This window comes from Vigna unguiculata, chromosome 10 (assembly GCF_037176805.1).
Source record: "Vigna unguiculata cultivar grain cowpea cultivar isolate G323 ecotype 2 chromosome 10, ASM3717680v1, whole genome shotgun sequence".
NCBI classification, from domain to species: domain Eukaryota; kingdom Viridiplantae; phylum Streptophyta; class Magnoliopsida; order Fabales; family Fabaceae; genus Vigna; species Vigna unguiculata.
Genome location: NC_140801.1, coordinates 52,254,295 through 52,267,742, shown reverse-complemented (window position 1 = coordinate 52,267,742; position 13,448 = coordinate 52,254,295). Strand labels below are relative to the sequence as shown.

Here is a 13,448-nt window from a genome sequence, read left to right as displayed (position 1 = left end):
ACACGTGCATTTTGTTTTTTTCTTCGTTTGGTCACATTTTATTCTGAATAAGTTGTCTTTACTTTTTGTGTGTGAGGCTTTGACGAAAGGTGATTGGGTCTTATCTGTGGTGTCTTCTCGTGCTGTCATTTTACGTTTTGTTTGCTTTCGGAAAAAATACATGTTCTTGTCTCTATCTATTTATCCGCGGATCTTGCTGCAGATCAATTCTCTTGTTTCATTACCTAATGAAAACGACTTCACATTCTTAAATTTATGAATGAATCATATCAATTCTCTTCTTTTTATTGCTTTCATCTTTTTACTTTTTTTTCCTCGTAATAGTTTTTTTTATTCTTATATTTATAAGGACATGAAACGTGTATAAATAATAGGTATTATATTGGCCTGTGATCTCAACGATGTTAACATGGATCTAGTGGAATGGACCACATTTATTATTTAAAAAAAAAAATACAGGGATCATATTAAGTAAAAAATAAACAAAGAAAAAAATTTAATCATCAGTAGAAAACATAGGGACTAACACCGTTATTAAGCATTTGTTTTCCATTTATTGAGAGTTTGTTCAAACATCATACACATTTGATGTTAAACATATTAGTTTTTTCTAAATATTTCAATTACAAAACTTTTAAGATATAAATTTTAAATTTATTTCAATTATATAAAATTAGCTTGTAAAATGAAGTTTGTATTCATTTTTATATCATAAATTTGCATATTGAAGTAAATATTAGTAGTTTTATAAGAACTCCATAGTAAACATCAATACAGTCAACAAATAACAAATATCATTAAAGAATATTTTTGATTATGATATTATTTTAAAAAGTTAGTTTTAAGTATAATACAATCCTAAAAATTATAAGACGTGATTTGCATTATTTTATATAGTATTACTTTACTATATTTCTAATTGATATAGTATCTTTAACAAAAACATAACTAAAATGTAGGCGAGAAGAAAAATAAAACGCAATAAAATTATAAAAATTATTTATGATTATTTTTATAATTATAATAATTACAATTTTATTATTTTTTGTTATCATAAAAAAAATAAAACATTCACACAACACATTTATTTTCACTAATATTATTATAATAACTTTTACATAATCATTATAAGAAATAAAATCACAATTGTAAATCCTAATATGATCATAATACAAATAACAGATTTTACTTCGATAATAATGACAAATTATTAAAAGAAAATCAATCCTTCCTAAAAATTTCATAAAAAGTTAAGTTTACAATATATCAGCATAAACAAACTTAAAGTCTTATCTGAAAATGTAGTATATTATTATTGCCGGATAACAAAACAACATAATTATGCCACGTGCATGATCTCATAATTATTGTTGTTTTTTGGTTTTGAAGTTATGCACATCAAATTGAATCCGTACGTCACACTCAGATAGGAGAAGAAAAAACAGCACAAAATAAACCACGTGTTGTTTCTTCAGCTTTGTGTCTGTATAAACAATGTAGAGTTCATGATTGGATTTGTTTCTATAGCTAAAACATGGATCTTTGTTTAATATTCACATCACATTTTTTTTTCCATAAATTAAAGCAATAGTTAATTTATTATAGAAGATAAATTTCGACTTTTCAAAAGAGTAGGAGTTTACAAATGTGCATTTGGACATATTAAAAGGAATTAAGATACGAGATTTATTTGGATATATTTTTCACAATTGTGTACAGGAGAACAAAATTAAATATATTCTTTTATAAATTAAAAAAGAATTTATACATTTAAGCTATAACTTTTGAAATGTATAAACTAATTATAACTTACATATAATTACATTTCTCCTTATTTGTACGAAAGTCAACTAAATGAATTCATGTTCCTTTTGTTAAGTTTTCTTCTTTCTTCAAACAAATTGAGCTGAATCATCTTAACCATTGTGAGTTTAAGTTCCACGTAAATGAGAAAGTTGAATTTTATATAAAAATGAAGACTCATAAATCAATATGTTAAGATTTTGAGTTAAAAGTGAAGATAATTTCTTATATATGAGTTAAGCTCATATCTTATTAATATTGTATCTCTTCGATAATTCTTTCTCGCTCGAAAAACCAACCAGTAATAATAAGGAAAATAATTTTTTGACTATTAAATTTTGACAACTTTCTCTTATAATTTTAGATGTCATCTTCTAAGTTGTTTTCTATTTTTTTCTTTTTTTTCATTTTCAATATTAAAAAATCACTTAAAGAATGACACGTTGTAAAAAAAAGTTGTCAAAAATTTGTAGTCAAAATATCATTCTCTAATAATAAAACTCAAAAAAAAGGACATATGCATACCCAAATCCATGATCAGCATAATACGGGAGATTGGAGAGCGTGGTCTCGTCGATATCAAACACCCATGCGTCGTTGCTAGTGATGTTTAAGGTTTTGACGTAAAAATAAGCCTCACGACACACGGTTTTGGAGTCTGATCTATATTGGTCACCTACGAGGTAGTTCCCTATGTATCCTATGCAGTCTTTGGGAACACTCGAGAAGCCGATGATGTTATGTGCTTCCACACCGAGTATCCAACTTTGGCATGAGATCTCCGGAATGTAGTGGCCACCGAGCCCAGATTTCATTCGGAGTGGGAAAATTTGGAAGTTGACGCCATGCTGCACCTTGGCATTGCCATGCTGCTGCAGCAATGGCAACAAACAAAACGAACACCTTCATCTTCCTCACTGCTATCACCACTCGCTAAGTACTGTAACTTTTGCTGTTTCCTCCTCCTGTGTTTTCTTCCTTAAATAGAGTAACTTCTTATGCTGGCTCCTCCATTGAGGATAAAATATCTGTGGACAACTTTTTCTATGATTGGGCACGATTTGTCAGAAACAAAGAGAAATGGGAATTAAGAACTTGAGTAAACTTATGTTGAAAACAGATATGTTTATGTATTAATGGTAAACTAAATCCCTTGTTTTACGTTGTTTATGTTAGGTTTAGTTTATAGAAGGGTTTATCGGAGAGATACAATATCAATGCGACTTAAGTTCAATTATATAAAATATTGACGCAAATCTCAATCTAAAATTGTAAGATAATGAATTTACCGGTCTTTATCCTTATATAGTGCTCTACTTTTTTATTTTTAGCCAATATAAAATTTAAATTCATACTTAAATTAAAAAAAAAACATAATGATGATGATAGTTGAATAAATAAAAGTATTATATTTTTATTTTTAATATATATATATATATATATATATATATGAACCAATTTTTTTATTCATTTTTATGTATTTTCCGTTTTTTTATCCAATATTTTGTTTGTGTTCCCCTCGCACAAACATTCAACCATATCATTCTCACGTAGCAATCACATTATTGTTTCAGTGATATATAATTGAGTTTAATGGTTTTTGTACTTTATAAAAATCTTTGATTCATATCATGAATTTTGTAAAAATTAATAATGAATAAGTATTAGGTGACCTACTAAATTTATTATGTATAACAATTTATAAATAAAAAAGTTAGGTAGCCTGTTATTATTTTATTTTTTCAAAATTCCACAACGTCAGATAAAGGACATGTTTAGTACTAAAGATATTTCTACACTACATGTTATTATTATATGTAAGTTTCTTTAACTTTTATACTATTACTTTTACACTTTGAAAAAGTGGGTTGTTGGAGAAATAACTACTAGTTATTAAACTTATTCTGGTTAACTGTTTTTTTCTATTCTCACAAATGAAAATAATTACAAGTAAAGCAATTATATGTACTGTATGATAAGATGTAACTTCGAAAATAGTTATATATATATATATATATATATATGTTAATTTTATTTTTTAATTCATTTAAGTAAGAGGTGGAAATTTCTTCATTCTCATTTTTATTTCTTTGAGTTTGAGTGTAAAGTATTATATTTAATAATCTTTAATTTTCTCTAGTTTTGGTTTATTAATTCCTTTAATAATTTAAATTTTGATATTTTTTCTTAAAATATATTTTAGAATTTTTTCACAAATGAACTCAGTTAAACATTATTTTTCCAATCAAAACCTGTTTACTGTAACACTTGAGAGTTTAATCTTTAAAAAACAGAATTATCAATTGATTTTTTTTTCAAACGTTGGAAACTTCTTCGAAATTCGACTCCCAAAAACCAAATTCCAACATAATTTTCTGATCTTTTACTTCTTAAAACTAATTAGAGAGGAAAAAATATAAAAGGCCAAAAAAAATACGAAAAAATAATTTAAAATAATTAATTAAAAATTCTGAAATTAAATTTTACTTATTTTAAGAAAATAAATAATGTAAAATAATAATTAAAGAGTGAATAAATTTAAATTTTGTAATATTAGTTTTTGAATATAATTTGAAACAAAATTTGTTGTTGTTATAATGATTTATAGAAAAATTAAGTAAAAGATAAAAGAGAAACATAAAAGCTTACAACATTTATAAATATTTCTGATTGGAGAATATTTTAATCCTTTTAATTTCACATTTCAAAATTTTAATTTTAAATCTAGAGTTATTATTAGTTATATTCAAGTTTTATTTCCAAATATATAACATGGAATATATTTTATAATCTTTATACTGTAGTCATCATTTCAAATATTTTTACCTTTTCAATGTATTAAACATATTTAAAAAATTATTATTTTTACGTTAAAAAAATTATTCGATAAATTTTTTAAAATTAATAAATATTTACTTTACATTTTTTGTAATATATAAAATAATATTGATTTTATTTAAATAATTGTATTTATTCTGTAAATCAAAATTTAAACTTGAAATTATAGTATTTTGAAAAAAATAAATTTTGATTTATTTTGAAAGAATATGCTCGGTTTTTCAATATTTCACTTTTTCCCTTTTTAATTACTTTGTACGGTTTGAGATGCTCAGTCACTTTCAGATGTGGACTGCTCACACCTACTTTTTCTTTAACATAATGCATGTATTCTCAATTTCACTAAATTCTGTTAAAATTCAATTAACAAATACGTATGCATATTCAAATTCACTTTTAATATAATCTTTTTTTACTAAAATTGAATAATAAATTCTACAGTATTATAATCTATTATAAAACAATTTATTAAAATTGCATGTCTTTTTTTTTTTCTCTATTAAAAGTATAATATATTTTATCATTTTGTTTAAAACAAAAATAAAACAATATTTTTAATTTTAAAATTGATTTAATATGAATTAAATCCAAATAAATCATCAATATTTATTCACAACTCAAATAATGTAAACATCTATGATTGTTACTTAACATTATTTCTTAATGTCTAATAACAAGGAAAAAAAAGAAAAACAACTTCATTATTATTAAAATTTAAATATACTAATACATTTCGTATTTTCATATTGTAGCACGAGTTATAATCTATTACTATTACTATTATTATAATTATTATTTATTATTATATTAAATATTATATATAAGTGGTCTCTTTTTATTATTTTTGGTTCTTGAAGTCATAAAATATTAAAAGCGTCCTGATCCTGAGACACTACGTCCCCACAAGTTATATAAAACTAATAAAGAACCATGTGTTCAGTGAGATTTTTTCATATGTTGGATAGCATGGAATAAATAAATGGAGTGGAAGAAAATGATTATATATATATATTAGAAAAAAAAAATGTGAGAAAGAAGTAAAATAATGGGTGATATTTTTATTTATTTATAATATTTTTTATTATAAAAACAAACAGTAAAAAAGAAAAAAATATAAAAAGACACCATAAATTCATAATCAATTATAACTATTTTGTTAAGAACTTGCGTATACACTCAGCTATATGTTGCGTTTTACATAAACTTGCTTTAATTTTCCTCGTAAAAAATTTGCGGCAATAAAATTTCTATGAAGTCCACCTAAAAAATCATTTTTTATTACACTTTTCATTTTCTTCTTAAAGGTCGGAAGTGTATATTTGTGGGGTATACCATTATGGGGAAAAATAATATGATTTGGAATCTATGAATATTTTATTTTTAGAGATGTGAAATTTTACCAGCATGATATTCCATTTGTTGGGTCATAAGGTAACACTCTTTTTACTCCTCACGTTAATTATGATGTTGAGTATGCTACTAATTATATTGGTCGGGAGAATTATGATGGAAATGGATGTTTCTTCGTGTCACCATACAAGGATAAGAACAGTTCAAGGGGTTGTGTGGAAACTAAAACTATGGTGGTGGGTGATGGTGGAGTGTGTACGAGTGGTGTGAATTGTGAGGTTGTGTTTTCACTTGATAGAATTAATATTATGTTTCAGTGAAATTAATTATTCTGTGACAGAGAATAAGTGGGATGAGATACAATTGAATTTTCATGTTTGAGCAGTTACACTTTTAAATAGAAAGAGTTATGCTCTGACTAATATTTATAACTTTTAATCTAGTATAAACACTCGATTATAAAAATTGGTATCAGAATCAAAATTACAAATTTGATTTCTAATGGACAATTATTAAAGATGACCTTAACCGATGTCATCTTACCATAGTAGAACTATCATATATTTTTTTTCAAAGATTTTGAAAAAAACATAATTTGAGTTTTTTCTTTCCAAATTAGACATCTGAGAACTTTATATTATAACTCGAAGAGATATTAAGATGGTTGGGATATTATTATTATAATTATTTATTGTTATTGATAAGCTTTTACTTTATTATAATTAGCTTAATTCTAAGGTCTCCCACCCTCTCATTCAAATTTTTTCTATAATCTGAAATGAAAATTATGTAAAATTTTGAAAAACCATCTATAAATCATTACTATTAGCAAAAATATGTAAAAAAATCCTCCAATGAAGATGACTGAGGTGAAAAAGATATCATTATCTTATAAAAAACAAACACGTCTTAGAAATACTCCTTAAACCAACGTTGTAATATTTAGACAATAAGGATTATTAAAAATAATATAAATAAGCAAAAAGTTTAAGGTAACTATAATGAATTGATATATATTTTTGGTTAAAATATATTTTTTGTCTTAATTTTTGTTCAGTTTTGTCATTTTATTCCTAATATTTTTTTAAAATAGTTCATAATTTTCGTCAATTTTATTCAATTTGATCATTTTTTTCTAACACTGTTTAAATAATTAAAGGTGATGAACAGTAATTTCGTGGTCATTTTGAATTTTTTATTTTTAATTTTAAAAAAAATATCCACGTGTCAATCCAATCGTGTGTCACGTGTCAGAGTCAATATTTTATATTCAATTTGGTCTCTATATTAGTTATTTTTGTCCCTCTTCAAATTGAAACTAAATTTAATTTTTATATAAATATTATAATGATGCTTTTAATAAAATTCAATTTTTATTAAATATTTTATTTTAGAGTTACAATTAATTTAAAATTAGAACGAAAGTTGGAAAGATGATGACTAATTTTAAAATAATAGTAACTTTCAACAAAAAAAAAATATTTAATAAAGATGTGAATTTTAATAAAAATATAATTAGATGCTTTATATAAAATTAACTTTGGTATCAATTTCGAGAGAGATAAAATTGCTCAATTTCAAACAAAATTGGGACTAAATTGATAAAAAAAATAACAAATATAGAGATCAAATTGAATATAAAATATTAACTTCGATATGTAACACACTGCTGGATTGACACATGGACATTTTCTATTAAAAAAAACAAAAAAAAAAAACAAAAAGTGACATGTGACACTTATTATTCATTATCGTAAGTTATTTAAACAGTCTTAGAAAAATGACCAAATTAAATAAAATTGACGAAATTTGGTACCTGGATTAAAATGACAAAGTGAACAAAAATTGTGAGAAAAATGTATTTGAATCTATATTTTTCTATTATTTTACTCATATATCAATTAATACACACAAAAACCCCTAATAAAAAAAGATAAACTTGTAATATTGAGTATATACTCACATATAATGAGATAAATTATTTTATGATCAATGCTAAAAGATCATGTTTGGCTAAGTGTCACCTCACTATTTATTAGGAGGGTCCTTCTACTACTATTGGTGGTCTAGATAGAGCACGTTTTAGCTATATATCGACAAATGTGGAAAGTTAAAGTTAAAGATCACTATCTACAAAATCAAACAAAATAGAGTCATAAGAATTTTGTGGGGAGAAAAATGATTGGCAAACTTTAAGCAAATAAAAATAAAATAAAGAAACGGTATTATAGTAGTTAGCCTTATCTTGAATTAAAAAGGAATGTAACCACTTATATTATTAATAAAGAGTGATCCAATAAAATTATGAAAAATTTTAGACAAAAAAACACAGAAATAATTATTTATAGTAATTGAAATTGGTTGAAAAAAAAAATACAAACTTTAACCATTAAACAATATTAATTAAAATTCGGACATAACATAATAAAGAACTAGAACATACAAAACATACATAAATAAACACTCAGTTTTAAATACTGTTGCTAAAAAAACTTAAAACTCATAGCAAAATAGTTTTATAATTTTGGATAGAAGAGAAACTAAATAGTAGAAGAGAATAATAGACAAAAAAGAATGATGCGATGACGACAGGAACTTTGTGCTCTCCACCTCATTCATTTCTCTCATTTATCTCCTTCCATTAAAGAATAATATCTCAACTCTCAAAATATTCTTAATATCCCATTTGTTTCAACTAAGACAAAAATGGACTGTTTTTTCTATGATTATGATATTTTAACGATCAAATTTTAAAAGTTTTTAAGTTTTTAAGTGGTTTTAAAATATAAAGAACTGAAAAAATAAAAAAGTAAAAATTATTTAAAAAATATCACATCAAATTTTTACATAAAATCGCTAAAATTTAGTTATTACAAGATTATTTTCTTTTTTTCTAATATTTTTATTTTGATCCTATCTCTTTTGAATATCGTCGACTTTTTTGAAGTTTGTAAGATTTAATCTTCATAAGGATTGAAGGAAAAGTTAATATTTAAATTATTTTAGACCTCGATTTCTAAACGATGTGGTACGACTGTGTAGAAACAACTTTTATAAATATTTGTTGAAAATAAATACTAATACAAATTCATGACATGAGCAATTGGTGCGTTTAGATCATAGAAAAGAAAACTCTGTGAGAAACTCACATACAACAATTACTGTTACATGTATGCATCTTATTCCATTCATAGGAGCAAAGTAGTTGCTATAATAGTTACAGAGTCTCAACTAATATAGTACATAGGATCGGGAAGCTTAAAGGTCCTGTCGCCGGTGTTGGTTCCCAGAATATCACTCCATTGGTCTCCAATGTTTCCGATGATGTTGTATCCCTGTTCCTCCAGCTTCTTTCTCTCACTTGATTTGTATGTAACTGCTGTCTTACCATGGTATATAGAAGTATCCCTATAACAAAAACCCATTATATTATGCACAAAAAAGTTATATCTGGACTGTAAATTCTGATGCCGAAACATGTCACGTTCTGGACAAACATGTTGGAAGTCTCACATCGATTAGAGATAAGGCCAATTCATAATATATAAGTTAGTGCAATTCACTTTCAACATTATTCGTCCACTTCTAACATAGTATTAGAACCAGGTTAGAGCATATCCTAACAAATTTTATTGGACATTCTGTTCTACCCGATATTAGACTAGTAATGAATCACCTATTAATTTATTGTCCACGCATGAAAATAATCTTAACTAACCTATGTATGTGTTTCTTTTCATGATTCACTATTTTTCCTTGCCCTACCAAGTTCCTTTTCCACCACCCTACCCTACCCTAACTTTGTCCTCTCTACTCATATTATTGATTGTCAACGATATCATCAATAATTGCCAAAACTTATCACTATGCCTTTTGCAATATTATTTGTCTAATGATTTTTGGGAAAATATTAATCAAAGAAGTGAGTATTAATATGTTGAAAATGTAAAAGATACTCAGCATGTTCTTTCTTTGATTCACAACAAATAATACAAATATTTTCTAAGCCTATATTAATGATCTCTACACGTCACGAAATTTGTTGTTTATATTTTCACGCCATGCATTTGTTCAAACACGGGTCAGCTATTTTTTAAGTTATATAATTATAACAATAATAAATATGAAGAAAATTTTGGCTGATTCTAACGATTAACGTTAATAATTTGTAATATAAATTTGACGCTTAATAATATATTATAAATTCGTGTTATCTATAATCAATATAAAATTTTAAACACATAAAATTGAATTAAAATATGGATGATTATGGAAATTTTATAGTGAAAAGAAACTCACTTTACGATTAATTTTTCCCATTTGTGGTATCCTGCAATCTTTAAGTTGGTAACTGTGATAGCCTTCTGTTCCAGTGGTCTTCCTGTCAAGAACACAATCTTGATGCCAAGCGACAACAGTTTCTTGTACAGTTTGAGACTCTCAGGCAGTGCTGGTGCCTCACCCAGATCAACCCATTTATTAAACAATGTCGAATTATATGGTTCCACCCTACAAAAAGTCACATGATCATAAATAATTAATATCAAATTTAATTTTACGAACTAATTATATGAAAACAAATTATACATAAACTCCCTTACTAACCTAACCATCTTATTGTTTTGTTATTTTAATATAAGTAAAAAGGTTATTTGAAACTATTTGACGACTATTTGACAATTCTTAGAAGAGTAAAATAGTCTTAACAAAAGTTAACTTTTATATTTCTAGAAAAAAAAAAGAATAAATAGTAATGAGGGATAGTATCAAATAATTTTAAAAAAGGTGTGGTGTCAAAATACCAAGTATACTTAATATAAATATAAGTTGTAGAAATACCAAGATAAAATACTAAACAAAAGTATGTATATTAAAGTGTTTCATTCCATCCTAAAATCAACCTAGTGAGAGATAGTAGGTTATTTAACTCAAAGAATAATGATATTTTGACTACTAAATTTTGACAACTTTCTCTTACAACATGAGGTGACATTTTTTAAGTGGTTTTAGAATATTGAAAATGAAAAAATGAAAAACCACTTAAAAAAATTATTTTCCTAACTGAAAACCTAACTATTCTCTAAATGGATGTAATTAAGAATTTAAGCTATTACTATTTCTTCTAGTTTTTTTTTTTATTTTTTATCAAATCTTCGGTTTATCCAAATCAAATATCTAATGTCTTAAATGGTGACATAGCATTGAATATCTAATAATGAGTTCTTTACGTGTTCTAGTGTTAGTAATTACTTGCTTACAACAATACTTATAAGAAGATATGAATTATGATTAGTAATAGAAAAAAGAAAAAAAAACAGAAAACAGAAGATACCCAAATCCATGATGAGCATAATAAGGGAGATTAGAGAGTGTGGTTTCGTCTACATCAAACACCCATATATCTTTGGCAGTGATATTTAGGGTGTTGGCGTAAGAATAAGCTTCACCACAAACAGTTTTGGAGTCTGATCTATATTGGTCACCAAGCATATAGTTTCCAACGTAACCCTCACAATCCAAAGGCACAGTTTTCCATTCAATAACGTTGTGTGCTTCCACACCAACCCTCCAACTCTGGCACGAAACTTCTGGAATATACCTTCCACCATGACCAGTTTTCATTCTCAGAGGGAAAATTTGGAAGCTTGCACCATGCTCTGAACCCTCACACTGCCATGCTGCTACTGTTATAGCAACAACAAAAACAAACACCTTCATTATTCTCTCGTCACTGTTACTGATTCTAATTTCTATCACAACTTATTACAGTGTTGTTGTTGCACCTTCATGGCTTAGGGTTTTCTTCTTTATATAGACAATTTGTGATCACAATACCTTTTGCTGCATATAGAGGATAAAATATTTGTAAATATATATACTCGAGCCATTTTTTTATGATCCACGTGATTTACTATTTTCAGTAATTAAATAAACAGTGTACGAAATGAAAATAATGTTTTACATTTTTTAATTATAAACTTTCCATTTTCGTGATACTATATTCAAAGTTATATATCATGGATCATTTTTAATTAGTTTAATTACTATGCCCGCATTATTCAGACTTTACTTTCTATTAAAAAGTTGTTTATAATAGTGAAAAAGTTAAAACGTTATTAATTTTATATTCTCCTTGACATAGTGTGATAGCAAATATTTTATTACTAAAGGAATTATGATTGACATGATTTTCAAGGTGAAAGTTTTCTGTTTTCTAAACTTTTGAATACTTTATATGCGTGAAATTTATTTTTCTATTCCTTTATGTTCTACTTTTATGTTGAACTTCGTCTTCTTTCTTCACCTGATTAATGATTTATTTTTGTTTTTTCTAGGTGAATTCATTTTTTTTCATCTTGCAACACGTTCAAATCCATTATTAAAAAAGTTCATATTCTATGTCAATTTTTGTTTTGAATTATTTTTTGTAGAAAATATTTACAGATTTTTTTGTGAAATTTTTTTTGCAAGAAATTGCTACCAATTTTCTTACAAAATATTTTGTATAAAATACTTTTCGCAACAAATTTTGTAGAAAATACTTGCAAATTTTATAATTTCATAAGAAATGATAATTCTTGAAAGAATTATCTGTCAATGAAAATTCTTAAAAAAAATAACATAAAAAATTCTTTTCTTACAAATTTTCTTAACAAATTTGCAAGAAAAATCCTATATAATATTGAAATTTCTAATTATAATCGTGGAATCGATCTCCTTCTACTTTGGTTGGTTTAAGACATTAAGCAAAAGAAAAGAAAGTGAGGGAATAGAATAGAACACTATTTTTGTTCGAAAAATATAAGCAATATATTGTTGCACTATGTATTTATTTGACTTATTTTATTAGTCCTTTGTTATTTATTTCACTTTGAACTCAAACAAAACTTAAATACTAGTTTAGGATAACCCAATGATTTGAATTTTTTATTTACATTGTTCTTTTCATCCTCAAAAAGATATACTCTCCGTGTTTTAAAATTATATCTTCGTTTTAAACATGGAAAAGAGTTTAACCTTTCCATTCTTTTTTATTAATTCATAGAAAAACTTTTTATTAGTCGTATATATATGTAACGCATCGACTATAGTTTTTTTAACTAATATTTTACCAAACCCTATCTTTCATTGACATAATATAAAATTTTCACTACAAAAAAACATGTAAATACCGATGTTTATTTTTGTAATTTACATCATTTTTAACTGTCGTTATTTACTTGAGTGACGGTTTCCTGAAATGTCGTAATTCTTGCTGTCACAAAGTATAATATGACGGTTATAGATGAACTGCCGCAACAACCGTCATTTTATACAACGTATAAAGTGGCGGTTTAAAGAGACAAAAAGCGTCAGTTAAAACTGACGTAATATTTTTACTGAATGACAAATATAATGTGAAAAACGACACTTTAAACTAACACTATTATCATTATATTATTCTACTAAAATATATA

At 25.5% G+C, this 13,448-nt stretch overlaps 1 protein-coding gene across 1 annotated transcript; it reads right to left on the bottom strand.

Moving 5' to 3' along the window:
• Nucleotides 1-9,082: 9,082 nt before the first annotated feature.
• LOC114166097 (stem 28 kDa glycoprotein-like) lies at nucleotides 9,083-11,790 on the bottom strand. Its single transcript, XM_028050757.2, has 3 exons — nucleotides 11,324-11,790; nucleotides 10,291-10,500; nucleotides 9,083-9,399 (listed from the first exon to the last, which is right to left on the bottom strand). The coding sequence occupies exons 1-3, from the start codon at nucleotides 11,707-11,709 to the stop codon at nucleotides 9,219-9,221; spliced, it is 777 nt and encodes a 258-aa protein (XP_027906558.1). The 5' UTR covers nucleotides 11,710-11,790; the 3' UTR covers nucleotides 9,083-9,218.
• Between the last annotated feature and the right edge of the window lie 1,658 nt (nucleotides 11,791-13,448).